Source organism: Manis pentadactyla, chromosome 4 (genome assembly GCF_030020395.1).
Source record: "Manis pentadactyla isolate mManPen7 chromosome 4, mManPen7.hap1, whole genome shotgun sequence".
NCBI classification, from domain to species: domain Eukaryota; kingdom Metazoa; phylum Chordata; class Mammalia; order Pholidota; family Manidae; genus Manis; species Manis pentadactyla.
Window position 1 is genome coordinate 42,580,996 of NC_080022.1, and position 16,207 is coordinate 42,597,202.

Genomic DNA, 16,207 nt, shown 5'->3' on the forward strand with positions numbered 1-16,207 from the left:
AAGCATGAGTAAAGATTAAGCAACTGAATAGTTGTGATGCCATTTACTGAGCAGGGAAAAACTGGGGAGGTGTTTTTTATTTGGCGATCTTAAAGTATTTGTAATAGTTTAGTAGATATGTCAGGGAGGCAACTGGATATCTAAGGCTATAGATTAAAGAGAGATCTGACCTGGAGATAATAATCTGGAATTCATAGGGTATATAGATAATATTTAGAATCATGTAACCAGTAGTCATATATTAGAGGTAATTAGTTATTAGCAGGGCTGGGCAGGGATGGAAGCCAGATAGAGTGATTTGAAGAACGAATGGTGTAGGATGTTTCTCAGAAACACACTATTGAGTTTTAAAATGAAAGCAAGTAGCAGAATACTGTAGTATAATTCTATTTGTATAAAGCTCGGAAACATGCAGAGGTAAAAAATACTTGGAATAATGATTACCTCTGGGTATGGGGATGGGAAATAGCATCAGGGAGAGGCAAATAAGGAATCCCAAAAATACTGGTATTTTTTTTGTGTGTGAATATGAGTGTTTAAAAAAAGTTCTATATTTTGTTTTATTTTTATATTTAAATGCTTTACACATTTTAACTATCTTTTAAGTGGATTTAATTTTTAATAGACTTTATTTTTAAAATGGGGCTGCCATGTCCAATAGTAACGCAATAATGTCATAAAGTCTTAAAACCAAGTATTTTGGATAAAATGTGACAAACACTCTTTAAATGCAAAGGGAAAATCCCCAGCACCCCCACCCAGTTCAGAGAATCTGGAAATTGACACTGTAAGCAGGCTCTAAGGCTTTAACATTTACCAACATCAATAACCAAGAATGAGAGACTAGGCCTTTGCCAAAACCAGGCAAGGAGTTTGGAGACTATAAACTAAAACTATATATATAAAATATAACTAATGTGGGCTAATAAAGTCTGACTAGACTTCAGTGAAGTGATAGCTCTAAAAAAATCTGCTTCAGGGAAAGAGAGGGAAAATGGTCAATTTTGGCTTGGATTTTGAGTGAGAAAAATATTTCCTCCAAGTTTACTATCCCAGGACTGTCATCACACAAATTCGGGGTTTCAGTTGCCATTTCTTGCTTGGGTCAGGAAATCTGTAGCCGAGAAACTATCAGCGAGAGCCCTAACAAAGTCCCTGGGGTAACAAGCGGTCAGCAGAACAGGTTACCACTGCCTTAGGTAAAGCTGAGTGCACACTAAGTACAGAATTCCAGGAACCCAGAAATATCCCTAGATAACTACCCAAGAAAGATGAGAACTATGTTCACACAAACCTTTACATGGTTATTTAGAGCACCTTTTTTCAAAATTGTCAAAAACTTCAAACAGTCCAAATGCCCTTCAGTTAGTGAAGAAATTGTGGTATAGTCATATAGTACAGTACTTCACAGCAATAAAAAGGAATGAATTAGAAACATGTAAGAATATGGTTGAATATTAAATGCATTATGCAAAGTGAAAAGTCAGATTTGAAAGGTCTACCTACTGTATGATTCTGTTTATATGACATTTTGGAAAAGGCAGAATCCTGGGGACAGAATACAGGTAAGTGGTTGCTAGGGGTTGGGAGGCTGTCTCCATAGGGACCGTAGGGAATTTTGGAGTCATGGAACTGTTCTCTAGCTTTATCATGGTGGCAGTACATGACTCTATGCGTTAATCAAAACTCGCAGAACTGAGTATACACCAAAAAATAATTTTTTTCTGTATGCGAATTATACCTCAATTAAACAAAACCAAAAATTAATAGGAGGAAAGGGATACAAAAGGCCCTCCTTACCCAAGGTTTCACTTTAAGCAGTTGCAGTGACTGGTGGTCAGCCTTGGTCTGGAATCAGATGATCCTTCAGATAGATTGTTAGGTCAGTAGTAACCTAACTCTATGGCACAATACCTACATTGTTCACCACACTTCATCTCATCATGTAGGCATTTTATCATTTCACAGCATGATAAAAGAAAAAAAAGTGAGTACGATACAGTGAGTTATTTTGAGACAGAGACATTCACATAACTTCTATTACAGCATGTTGTAATTGTTCCAATTTATTATTTATTATTGTTAATCTGTGCCTTATTTATAAGTTAGACTTTATCACATGTATATATGTGTAGGAAAACAGTGTATATAGGGTTTGGTACTGTTTGATTTCAGGCATCCACTGGGGGTCTTGGATCATATCTCCTGTGGTTAAGTAGGGACTGTATAAAACATGTAAACTTTAGAGAAATTTTGTGATGAAGAGGAGTAACTAAAGAGGATGAAGAGATCAGCAGGCTCTTTTTTTTTGGGGGGGGGTGAAAGAAATACTTTATTACATAATATTTTCCAAGAAAATATTTACCTTTTGTTCCTCATTTTTATAATGGAATTTTTATCAAGGAATGTTCCCTTTACTGTTATTATTATTATTATTTTTATTTTGGTGTGATTACTCTACAATTACATGAGGAACATTATGTTCACTAGACTCCCCCCCCCACCAAGTTCCCCCCACATTCCCCATTGCAGTTATTGTCCATCAGCTTAGTAAGATGCTGTAGAATCACTACTTGTCTTCTCTGTGTTCTACAGCCTTCCCATGCTCCCCCCTCCACATTATACATGCTAATCATAATGCCCCCTTTCTTTTTTCTCCCCCCTTATCCCTCCCTTCCCACCCATCCTCCCCAGTCCTTTTCCCTTTGGTAACTGTTAGTCCATTCTTGGGTTCTGTGAGTCTTCTGGTATTTTGTTCCTTCAGTTTTTCCTTTCTTCTTATGCTCCACAGATGAGTGAAATCATTTGATACTTGTCTTTCTCTGCCTGGCTTTTTTCACTGAGCATAATACCCTCCAGCTCCATCCATGTTGTTGCAAATGGTAGGGTTTGTTTTCTTCTAATGGCTGAATAATATTCCATTGTGTATATGTACTACATCTTTATCCATTCATCTACTGATGGACACTTAGGTTGCTTCCATTTCTTGGCTATTGTGAATAGTGCTGTGATACACATAGGGGTGCATCTGTCTTTTTCAAACTGGGCTACTGCATTCTTAGGGTAAATTTCTAGGAGTGGAATTCCTGGATCAAATGGTATTTCTATTTTGAGTTTTTTGAGGCACCTCCATACTGCTTTCCACAATGGTTGAACTAATTTACATTCCCAGCAGCAGTGTAGGAGGGTTCCCCTTTCTCCACATCCTCGCCAATGTTTGTTGTTGTTTGTCTTTTGGATGATGGCGATCCTTACCGGTGTGAGGTGATATCTCATTGTGGTTTTGATTTGCATTTCTCTGATGACTAGTGATGTGGATCATCTTTCATGTGTCTGTTGGCCATCTGAATCTTCTTTGGAGAACTGTCTGTTCAGCTCTGACCATTTTTTGATTGGATTATTTGCTTTTTGTTTGTTGAGGTAAATGAGCTCTTTATATATTTTGGATGTCAACCCTTTATCGGATCTGTCATTTATGAATATGTTCTCCCATACTGTAGGATGCCTTTTTGTTCTATTGGTGGTGTCCTTTGCTGTACAGAAGCTTTTAAGTTTGATGTAGTCCCACTTGTTCATTTTTGCGTTTGTTTCCCTTGCTCAGGGAGATATCTTCATGTTGCCTGGGGAGATATGTTCATGACAGGCTCTTTTTAAGATAAATAGTAGAGCATAAATTGTGTGTTAAGAATGATTTATTCTGAGGGGAGTTTGAAGAAATATGTATGAATAAAGAAATAATAGGAGAGGCCAAGGCAAGAAGGATGAAATCCAGTGAGCACATGGCATTAGTGTTGGTCTTTGCAAGGAGGTGGCACATTTTCCGTAGAAGAGAAGAAGGAAAAAGATGCGTGCAGTTCCTAGCTAAATGTGAAAATTTAATTTTTCTCAGTGAAGTGAGTCAGATTCTGGTATCAGTATATACTGGGTTTGAGGAACAAGTAGAAGGCATGGATGGTGGGAGAGTGCTCTGTCTAAAGAGATGTAGACAGAGTTACTGTGTCAGCTTCTGAAGGCTCGTTAGAAGTTAACAATTATGAATTACGAACTATGGTGTGTGAATCTTCCCCAATCCATAGATGTTAGTTGCTGGGTGTTGCCACAAAAAAGGTAGATGGCGAAGTTCTTCCAGAATGGGGTTTTGTTTGTAGAGTGTAATGGGGAAGGGAACAAGTTGAAGGTATTAGCAAAGGAGTAATTTTATACTTTGGACCATGAGGGAATTTAATAGTTGAAAGTGGTGTGGGGATGAGTGAATTATTGTATGGTGGAAGTCTGATGAAGATAGCAACCTCTGTTTGGCTTATCACTCTTCATGGCTGACCTTTCAAATATTTGTTGAATGAACAAACGCTAGTCTCTTTCTTAGATGAGAAAGGGACCATATGCCTTTATAGTCTTACCTGTCCACCAGTTCCTGCTCTTCTACAATACCCTGGGTGTATCAGCCTTTTACAATGTGGACATTTTTAAGGGTAAAAATAGTAAGGCCTTCTTATCCTCTGGTACATAGTAGTCACTGAGTAAATATTTGTTGAATGACTATGTGATTTCTGCTTAAATAGTCCCTGTGTTATACTGAAGTTGTCAGATTTCTTGTTTGTATTCCCCAATAAACTTAGTTCCAGAAGGATTAGGAGTTCTATAACATACTCATCCCTATATTTTCAGTGTCTGGCAGAGTACAGGTGCTGAGTGAATGATTGGGAGAACTTAACTTTTTTCAAGATACAACAGAAGTTAGAACAGATAAAGTCTTCTATCAGTTGTAATAAGAGTTGAAATAACGTGGTTTCTTTAAATATAAATCATTATTAAAGTAAGGAGAATGTATCTTCCAATGTTATCATCGAGTAGTTTGAAGTACGGCATGACCACATTTATATTGATTTTTTTTAGATGTATTCTAACAAAGTTTGTTTGGGTTTGTTTGCTAGGAGGAGGCATCTCCCTACTCTTTAGTCAACATCTGCCTGAATGTCCTGATTGCTAATCTTGAAAAAGTGTGTTCTGAAAGGTCTGATGGAACACTGTGCCTCCCGGAGCATTGGCGTTTCCCTCAGGAGGTAGCCGATCGATTCCTTGGGGTGATGACTTGGCAAGGTAATAATAAGGCTCCTTTATAGTGTACTCTTACAACACTTGACTACTTGAAAAGCACTTTTACATGCTTTTCCTATTTCTCACAACAACCCGCTGGGAAATACAGAAATGATTGCCATTTTGTTTGTGTGGAGGTTGGGTTTCAGCGTCTGTCTGAGACCCCTTGATAGAACTGGCCTTGCTTCTAGGCTTGCTCTGCTATTGGCTTAGCAGAGTGAGCGAAGATGGGGAACTGAGGCAAGTCACCTCTCATCTGTTCTATCTACTCTGTAGCTTCTCAAGTGCTGTTTCACTAGTCTTATGTCCTATTCTCTTCATTGTGAATATGAGATTTAAAGAACATTTCTTTACCTCTCATTGTAGTGGGACTTCCAAAAGGCTGTTTAATTTGCCATATTATAATTGTAACAAGTTACTGAGATGTAATTCGCATACTGTATAATTCATGCATTTAAAGTATACGATTCAATGATTTTTTTTTTTTTTAGTATATTCACAGAGTAGTGCAGTCATCATCACAATCAATTTTAGAACATTTTCATCACCTCAAAAAGAAGCTCTTTACCCACACCCCTAACCCCAAACAACCACTAATCTACTTTCTACCTCTGTGGATTTGCCCATTCTGAACATTTACTATATAAAGATGGAATCATGCATTAAGTGGCCTTTTGTGTCTGGCTTCTTTGGTCCAGCCTAATACTGTCAGGGTGCATCCATAGTGTGGCATCAGTCACTACTTGTTCATTTTTATGGTGCATAACATCCCATTGTGTGACTACATCACTTTTTTTTTTAACGATAAAAAAAATTTTTATTAAGATATTATTGATATACACTCTTATGAAGGTTTCACATGAAAAAAACAATGTGGTTACTACATTTACCCATATTATCAAGTTCCCACCCATACCCCAATGTAGTCATTGTCCATCAGTGTGACTACATCACATTTTATTCATTCATCAGCTGATGGACATTTGAGTTGCTTCTACTACTTGTCTATTATGAATGCTACCATAAACATTTGTGTACATGCTTCTGTGTGGATGTGTGTTTTCATTTCTCTTGGGTGTATACGTAGATATGGGATTGCTAGGTCAAATGGTAATTCTGGGTTTAATTTTTTGAGGCACTTCAAACTGTTTTCCAAAGTGGCTGAACCATTTTACATTTCCACTAGCATATCCAGTTCCTCCACATTCTTACCAAAACTTAACTACCTTTTGATTATAGCCATCCTGGTGGATATGAAGTAGTATCTATTGTTTTAGCTTGCATTTCCCTAATGACTAATGTTGAGCATCTCTTCATGTGCTTACTGGCCCTTTGTATATGTTCTTTGGAGAAGTGTTCAGAGCATATGCCCATTTCTTAATTAGGTTTCTTTTTTACTGAGTTGTGGGTTTTTTTTTTAACCGAAGTATAATTGACATACAATACTATATTAGTTTCATGTGTACAGTATAGTGATTTGATATTTATGTTACAAAATGATCACAACTGATCAATCACCAATGTTTTTACAGTATTATTGATGATATTCCCTATGCTGTATATTATATCTTTGTTTCTTATTTTAAGAGTTCTTTATATATTCTATATATAGAATATCAGTTATATGATTTGCAGCTATGTTCTTCGATTCTGTAGAATCTTTTTCTTTTAATTTGAAGTATCACTGGTACAGTCTTACACTGGCTTCAAGTACACAACACAGTAGTTCGGCAGTTGCCTGTATTATTAAATCCTAACCCCCAACTGGGGTGCAGTTACTGTCAACACAGGAAGATGTTAACAGCTGTGGATTATCTTTTCACCTTGTCAATAGTGTCCTTTAACTCAAAATAGTTTTTAGTTTTGATCAAGTCTAATTCATCTATTTTTTCTTTCATTGGTTGTTTTTGGTATCATATCCAAGAATCCATTGCCAAATTCAAGGTCCTAAAAAATTTACACCTATATTTTCTTCTAAGAGTTTTGTGTTTTCACCTTTAGGTAGATTTAGGTCTGTGGTCCATTTTGAGTTAATTTTTGTATGTGTTGTGAGGTGTAAGGGTCTAGCTTCATTTCTTTTGCATATGGCTAGCACTTGTGTTGGTTGTTTTGCAGTTGTCCTAGCACTGTTTTTTCTCATCCTATGGTCTTCATACCTGTATTGAACAAAAATCAGTTGACTGTAGATGCATGGGTTTATTTCTGTACTGTCAATATTGTTCCTTGATTGATATGTCTATCCTTATGTCAGTACCACACTATGTTGATACTGTTGCTTTGTAGTAAAATTTGAAATTGGAAAGTGTGAATTTTCCAGCTTTTTTCTATTTCAGTATTGTTTTGGCATTTCTGGGTCCCCTATATTTCCATATGATTTTAGAATCATCTTGTCAGATTCTACAAAGAATCCAGTTGGAATTTGAGTAGGGATTACATCAAATGTATATATCAATTTGGGGAGTATTGCCATCTTAACAGTGTTAAGTGTTCTGATCCATGTCTATTTATTTAGATTATCTTTATTTTCACCAGTGTTTTGCCATCTTAACAGTCTGAAATTTTTCATTTGTGAGCATGGGATATGTTGAAATAGATCTTTACTTTCTTTCAACAATGTTTACTAGTTTATGAATATAAATTTTATATTTCTTTTAATTTATTTTTGTATATTTTATTCTTTTGATGATATGCAGGGGATTTCTTAATTTCATTTTTGGATTGTTCATTTTTAGTGTACAGAAATAGTTAATTTTTTAATGTTGAGATGTATCCGGGAAACTTGTTGAACTCATTTATTATTTGTAGTAGTTGTTTAGTGGATTCCTTGAATTTTCTGTAGACAAGATTCTGTTATCTGCAAATGGAGATAGTTTTATTTCAGCCTTTCCAGTTTGGATGCTTTTTATTTAATTTTCTTCTCCATTTTTGCTGTTGAATCTCCAGTAAAATGTTGAAGTATTGGCTGTCGAAGTTGAGGTACTGGAGTGGACATCCTTGTCTTTCCCCGACCTTAGAGGGAAGCATCTAGTCTTTCACCATTAAGTTATGATGTTTGGGTTTTTTGTAGCTGCCCTTTACAGGCTGAAGAGGTCCCCTTCTGTTTTAGTTGGTTGAATGTTTTCATTAGGAAAACAGTGTTGGCTATTTCTGCATATACTGAAATGTTCATGTAGTTTTTGTTCAGTCTATGAATACAGTGTATTATGTTAATTGCTTTTTTGGATATTAATCCAACCATGCTTTCCTGGGATAAATTCCACATCATCATAGTATGTAATTCTTTTTACATGTTGCTAGATTCAATTTGTTGGTATTTTGATGAGGATTTGTGTCCATAATTTTAAGAGGTACTGGTCTGTTATAATTCTTGTAATGTCTTTATCTGGGTTTGGCATCAGGATAATACTGGCCTCCGTGAATTGGGAGGTGTTTCCTCCTGTTTTTCAGAAGAGTTTGTGACTAATCAGTATGTATTCTTTAAGTGTTGGGTAGACTTAGGCCTGTGGGCTTCTTTGTGTGGGTAGTTTTTGATGACAAATTCAGTCTATTTATTTGTTACAGGATCTGTTCATATTGCCTATTTCTTCTTGAGTAGTTTTGGCAGTTTTTGTTCTGTGAACTTGTCTATTATCTACCTTGATCAGCATATAGTTGTTCATAGTATTACTTTATAATACTTTTTTTTTTTTCCTCCAAGTTCAGTAGTTCTGTCCCTGCTTTCATTTCTCATTTTAGTAATTTATGTTTCTTCTTTTTTCTTGGTCAGTTGATCGATTTTGCCAGTCTTTTCAAAGAACCAGCTTTTAGGTTCATTGATTCCCCCTCCCCCTTTATTGTATTTTCCATCATCCATTTCATTAATTTGCAGTCTAATCTTTATTATTTCCTTCCTTCTGCTCAGCTTATATTCAGTTTGCTTTTTCCTGTGTCTTAAGGTAGAAGTTTAGGCCATTGATTTGGGATTTTTTTTTTTAATATAGGTGATTAGAGCTGTGAATTTCCCTGAAGCACTGCTTTAATCACATACCATAAGGTTTTGTATATTGTCTTAATTTTTCATTCATCTCAAATTATTTTCTAGTTTACCTTTTGGTTTCATCTTTAATACAGTTGGTTTTTTAGGAGTGTGTATTGTTTAATCTTCACATACTTTTGATTTTCCTGGATTTCTTTGTTACTGATTTATTATTTCATTTCATTGTGGCTGGAAAACATTTTCAAAGAATTTGTTTTATTTCAGTTCTTTTAAATTTTTGGAGGTTTGTTTTGTGGCTTAATATATGGCTTCTTCTGGAGAATGTTCCAGGCACATTTGCTTGGAAATTCTGCTGCTGTTGGGTGAGTTCTGTAAATTTTTGTTAGATCTTGTTGGTTTACAGTGTTTTTCTAATATTTTTTGCGTTGTTGAGCTTTTGTCCCGTTCATATTTAAAAAGCTTTTGAATCCTTTTGCTATGCTAAGTAGGCTATAGCCATACTCTTAAGAAATTTAACAGGGGAGAAGAAAAAAGAGGGGTGTCATTCTTTTATGAAGGTACAGGTTGGGGAAGGGATAACATGGACCTGTTGTAAGCAGCAAGGAAAAAGCCAGTGAAGAGGGAAACATTAAAAACCTTTGTTTGAATTAGTATCTAAATGAGGTACATATGTTGTGATCAGTTGGTAGGCTTTTTAAGCCTCTCTTAATCTGTAGGCTTCCCCTCTATCTCTTGCATTATTTTGCAGTATATGTATTAATGTGTGCATGTATCTGTATATTTGTGTATATATATATATATATATTTAAAGACTTTATTTTTTAGAGCAGTTTTAGCTTTACTACAAAACAGGGAGGTGCAGAGATTTCTCATTAATCCTGTGCATCCACTTTTATAGCCTTTTCCATTATTGTCACTCATCAGAATCGTACTTTTTTTTTTTTTGGTAAAATTTCCTTTATTTTTTAACTTTGTTATTTTCTATTATTTTTTAAATTGATGTGTAGTTGATATAAAGTATTATATTAGTTTCAGGTGGACAACATAGTGAGTTGACAATTGTATACATTACTAAATGCTCACTGTGATAGGTGTACTTAGCATTTGTAACCATACAAGTTATTAATTGACTATATTCCCTATGCTGCTGACTTTTTTCACCCATGTAATGTATGTTATATTTGGGAGTTTGTACCTCTTTATCCTCTTCACCCATTTTGCCTGTCCCCCACACTCCTCCCCTGTGGTAACCACAAGTTTGTTCTCTGTATCTATGAGTCTTATTTCTATTTTGTCTTAACTTTTTTTAGATACTATATAAAGTGAAATCATAGTATCATTTGTCTTTCTCTGTCTGACTTATTACTTCACTTATGTAATACTCCCAAGCTCCACTCATGTCACAAATGGCAAAATTTCATTCTTATTTATGTCTGAATAATATCCCATTGTGTGTATGTGCTTGTGTGTATATACATATGTATATATACATGCACACACACCACATCTTGATCCATTCACTTATTGATGGACACTTGGGTTGCTTCCACATCTTGGCTATTGTAAATAAAGCTGCAGTAAGCATAGGGGTGCATATATCTTTGAATTAGTGTTTTGTTTTCTTTGGGTAAATACCCAAAGAAGCTTCTTTCCTCTGAAAGTAATTGTAGATAATTTGTACAATTTCTTCCTTAAATGGTAGAATTCACCAGTGAAATCACCTGTGTCTGGTCCTTTTTGTTTTGGATGGTTAATCATTGATTAAAATTCCTTAATGGATGTAAGCCTATGCAGATAATCTATTTCTTCCCGTGTGAGTTTTGTCAGATAGTATCTTTCAAGGAAGTGATTGTTTTCATTTAGGCTATTATGTTTGTGGGCACAGAGTGATCATAGTATTCCTTTCTTATACTTTTCAGTGTTCGTGGGATCTGTAGTGATGATTCTTTTTCATTTCTGATTCTAGTAAATTGTCTTTTTCAGGGTGGGAGGAATTGTTAATTTTTCTTTATTGATTTTAGATTTTCAGTTTCATTGATTTCTGCTGTAATTTTTATTTCTTTTTTTCTGCTTGCTTTGGATGTAGTTTGTTGTTCTTTTTCTAGTTTCCTAGTGCAGACTTAGATGATGATTATTTCTTTCTTTTCTAGTATATGCATTCAGTGGTATAATTTTCCCTCTGAGCATGGCTTTTACTTTAGCCCACAATTTTTGATGTATTGTGTTTTCATTTTCATTTAGTTCAAAATATTTTTAAATTTCTCTTGAAATTTCTTATTTGACCCATGTGTTATTTTGAAATGTGTTTGTTTAGTCTCCATGTATTTGAGGATTTTCCATTTATTTTATTTTATTTTTTTAAAGAAACTTGTTATTTATGCTGTTGCATCTCTCACCATGCTATGATTTTGATGTTTTCTCTGATCCTTGTACATTCTGTACATGGAAGAGATAGACGTAGAGGATTGATCAGATTCAGATATAATGTTTGTAATACTTACTTAAAGGGGCTAATAAAGCTGGTTGTCTGGTTGGTGTTGTCATTGCCATAGATCATTGCCTAGGTTGATTAAGTCACCAGAGGATAATGTAGGTTTGATTTTTAGTGTTTATGACTCTTGACCTACCTGGCTTAGAGTACTATGTTCTTGTTTTTTTTCTTGTATCCTCAGTTCTCCCACAATTTCCTGTGCATGCTTTTGTTTCTCTGCATGCACGTTAAGTATTTTATGTTCCTTAAGGTTATATCCGTCTGGGTATTACAGCCCAACTCAAACTGGGAATCTAGGATTCAATTTATACATCTTTTTCCTTAGTCCCTTTCCCCTAGCTGATACAGCTACCATGTTCTGTCAGTCTTAGTTTAAACTTCCATCACATCATTAAAATTATTAATAATCTCTTGCCTCATCTCTCATCTAACTCCCATTAAACACCATCCTAATTCTTTTATACTATACTAGTTGATTGCTCTAAAAATATAATTTTGTTCATTTATTTTTCTGCTTATAAACTGAGTTCCTTATGTCCATAGTGAATGTTTGCATTTTCCATCTTTGTGTATAGGCCCCAGGTTACATATTTTAACCTTGAGCAATATAGTTGTAGAAATATAACTTTGAACAAGATGTGTTCCTGGCCTCGCATATTATAGTCTCACTTGGTAATGGTAAGTACGGTACTTACACGTTACCTATGTGCCAGACATTATGTTGTGCATGCTGTTTTCTACTTCCTTCCTCTTTTTGCCTTCCTCTCCACTTTTATACCCAGCTGTGCCTCCCCCTTGTACACTGTGTTCCAGTAGTGCTCATCTACTTAGGGTCGTTCTGAATAATCTGCTACTGTGTGTCTCCATGTCTGATATGCTTAACCACCCTTCACCTAGGCAAACTGATGTTTAGTCTTCAAAACTTTCCTCAGAGTTAATTTCATCTGTACTAATTCAAAACCTGGCACAAATCACTATTGCATGCAAGACTGTATTTGTGGTCATGGGTGTCTAATTACTTTGTGTGCCCATTACTTAATATGGGATCTCACACATCGAAGATGTTTAGAAAATGAAATCTAGTACAACCCACTCATTTTACAGATGAGGAAAATTAGACCCAGAGAGGTAAATCACTTGTCAAAGACGGTCTGCTAATTTGGTTGAAAGAAATCATTAGTAGTGTTTATGTATTACATACCCTGTGCTTACCTGCCTATTTAATTTTGTTCTCTTTTTTTGTGTGTGAATGAGGTTACTATGGATAAAGCTGTGGGCCCTGGAGTCAAAGTGGTTATGATTCCTGCATTGCCACATATTTTAACCTTGAGCAAGTTATTTAATTTCTAAGCTCCAGTTTCCTTACCTGTAAGATAATAGTAATAATCACAGTTCCTTTATAGTATTATTGTAAAGGGTAACTAGATCATCTGAGTAAAGGGTTTAGACAGTGCTCAGCATGAACTGAGCAGAAGCAGTAAATTTAGTCATTTTGTTATTATTAGCATCTGTCATAGTTATCACAATGCCTGGTGGAAAAGACATGAGTTGTTATGTAAACTGGTTCTGGTTCTCTTATAGGCAAGTTGACTGATAGAACAGCGAGCATTTTCCAAAGCAACCAGATGAAACTGAAGCTGGTCAATATCCAAAAAGCTAAAATCTCTACAGCTGCATTCATAAAAGCCTTCTGCCATCACAAAATCATTGAACTGGATGCTACTGCGGTGCACACTGACCTCTCAATCGCAGACATCATAAGTGGACTCTGCAGCAATAGCTGGATCCAGCAAAATCTCCAGTGTCTCCTTTTGGACTCTACAAGCATCCCTCGAGATTCAAGGCTGCTGTTCTTCAGTCAGCTTACTGGTCTTCGCATTTTAAGTGTTTTCAATGTTTGTTTTCATAGTGAAGACCTAGCTAATGTTTCTCAGTTACCCAAACTGGAAAGCTTGGATATCTCCAATACTCTGGTCACTGACATCTCTGCCCTCCTTACCTGTAAAGAGCGTCTCAAGTCTCTCACAATGCACTATCTGAAATGCCTGACCATGACCAAACCACAGGTTCTTGCAGTCATTAGAGAACTTAAATGTCTGCTTCACCTTGATATCTCTGATCACAGGCAACTCAAATCAGATCTAGCTTTTCATTTGCTACAGCAGAAGGATATTCTGCCTAATGTTGTGTCACTGGACATTTCGGGGGGCAATTGCATCACCGATGGTGCTGTAGAATTGTTCATACGACGGCGGCCTGCGATGAAGTTTGTGGGGCTGTTGGCTACGGATGCTGGTTATTCTGACTTCTTTCCTACAAAGCAAGGCTTGAGGGTTTGTTTTTATCTGATTCAAGTTTGTTTTATTTGTTCAGAAAATTTCTTAGCTTGTGTTGTATATTAGAACCTGTACTAGTTGTTAGGGTTACAAACAGATTTTTAAAAATCCCCTAAGGAGCTTAACAATTAATCAGTGTAGCTACTCTGCAGAAGGTTGTAGAAATACAACTTTGAACAAGATGTGTTCCTGGCCTCACATATTCTAGTCTCACTTGGTAATGGTAAGTGAGGTACTTACACATTACCTATGTGCCAGACATTATGTTGTGCATGCTGTTTTCTACTTTAATCCCCCCATTTTATAGATGAGGAAATGGAAGCTTAGGGAGGTTAAACTACTCATCCACAATGATAGAACTTTGTGATTCTAAAACATGCTCTTCATCTAATTATAATTAATAAAGCAGGTGCTCAACATGGCTAACACCATTTTTGGTAAAGGTATGACAAAAAGCAATTTTAAAAAGAAACTTAAGAAAGTTTTAAACATTGTCAGAGTAAATTTATAGCCTTTTCTGGTATTAGTTTTTTTTTTTTGGTATCATTAATCTACAATTACATGAAGAACATATGTTTACTAGGCTCCCCCCTTCACCAAGTCCCCCCCACATACCCCTTCACAGTCACTGTTCATCAGCGTAGTAAGATGCTGTAAAATCACTACTTGTCTTCTCTGTGTTGTACAGCCCTTCCCGTGCCACACACACACTATACATGCTAATTGTAATGCCCCCTTTCTTTTTCCCCACCCTTGTCTCTCCCTCCCACCCATCCTCCCAAGTCCCTTTCCCTTTGGTAACTATTAGTCCATTCTTGGGTTCTGTGATTCTGCTGCTGTTTTTTCCTTCAGTTTTCCTTTGTTCTTATACTCCACAGATGAGTGAAATCATTTGGTAGTTGTCTTTTTCTTCCTGGTTTATTTCACTGAGCATAATACCCTCCAGCTCCATCCAAGTTGTTGCAAATGGTAGCATCTGTTTTTTTCTTATGGCTGAGTAATATTCCATTGTGTATATGTACCAAATCTTCTTTATCCATTCATCTACTGATGGACACTTAGGTTGCTTCCATTTCTTGGCTATTGTAAATAGTGCAGTGATAAACATAGGGGTGCATCTGTCTTTTTCAAACTGGAGTGCTGCATTCTTAGGGTAAATTCCTAGAAGTGGAATTCCTGGGTCAAATGGTATTTCTATTTTGAGCATTTTGAGGAATCTCCATACTGCTTTCCACAATGGTTGAACTAATTTATATTCTCACCAGCAGTGTAGGAGGGTTCCCCTTTCTCCACAACCTCACCAACATTTGTTGTTGATGTCTTTTCGATGATGGCGATCCTTACTGGTGTGAGGTGATATCTCATTGTGGTTTAAATTTGCATTTCTCTGATGACAAGCGGTGTGAAGCATCTTCTCATATGTCTGTTGGCCATCTGAATTTCTTATTTAGAGAACTGTCTTTTCAGCTCCTCTGCCCATTTTTTAATTGGATTATTTGCTTTTTGTTTGTTGAGGTATGTGAGCTCTTTATATATTTTGGATGTCAGCCCTTTATCGGATCTGTCATTTATGAATATATTCTCCCATACTGTAGGATACCTTTTTGTTCTATTGATGGTGTCCTTTGCTGTACAGAAGCTTTTTACATGAGTTTCATTCTCTTACATGTAGCTGTCCAGTTTTGCCAGCACCATCTGTTGAAGAGACTGTCGTTTCCCCATTGTATGTCCATGGCTCCTATATCGTATATTAATTGGCCATATATGTTTGGGTTAATGTTTGGAGTCTCTATTCTGTTCCACTGGTCTGTGGCTCTGTTCTTGTGCCAATACCAAATTGTCTTGATTACTGTGGCTTTGTAGCAGAGCTTGAAGATGGGGAGTGAGATCGCCCCCCACTTTATTCTTCCTTCTCAGGATTGCTTTGGCTATTCGGGGTCTTTGGTGGTTCCATATGAATTTTTGAACTATTTGTTCCAGTTCGTTGAAGAATGCTGTTGGTAATTTGATAGGGATTGCATCAAATCTGTACATTGCTTTGGGCAGGATGGCCATTTTGATGATACTAATTCTTCCTAGCTAGGAGCATGGGGTGAGTTTCCATTTGTTAGTGTCCTCTTTAATTTCTCTTAAGAGTGTCTTATAGTTTTCAGGATATAGGACTTTCACTTCCTTGGTTAGGTTTATTCCTAGATACTTTATTCTTTTTGACGCAATTGTGAATGGAATTGTTTTCCTGATTTCTCTTTCTTTAGTTCATTGTTAGTGTATAGGAAAGCCACAGATTTCTGTGTGTTAATTTTGTAT

General features: G+C 36.1%; 1 protein-coding gene across 1 annotated transcript in view; it reads left to right on the plus strand.

Annotated features, from left to right (window-relative positions):
• Positions 1-16,207, plus strand: part of ZYG11A (zyg-11 family member A, cell cycle regulator) — a 58,542-nt gene that overhangs the window by 2,012 nt on the left and 40,323 nt on the right. Inside the window, 2 exon segments of the mRNA XM_057499455.1 lie at positions 4,935-5,100; positions 13,146-13,897. Of these exon segments, the coding sequence (XP_057355438.1) occupies positions 4,935-5,100; positions 13,146-13,897 (918 nt within the window).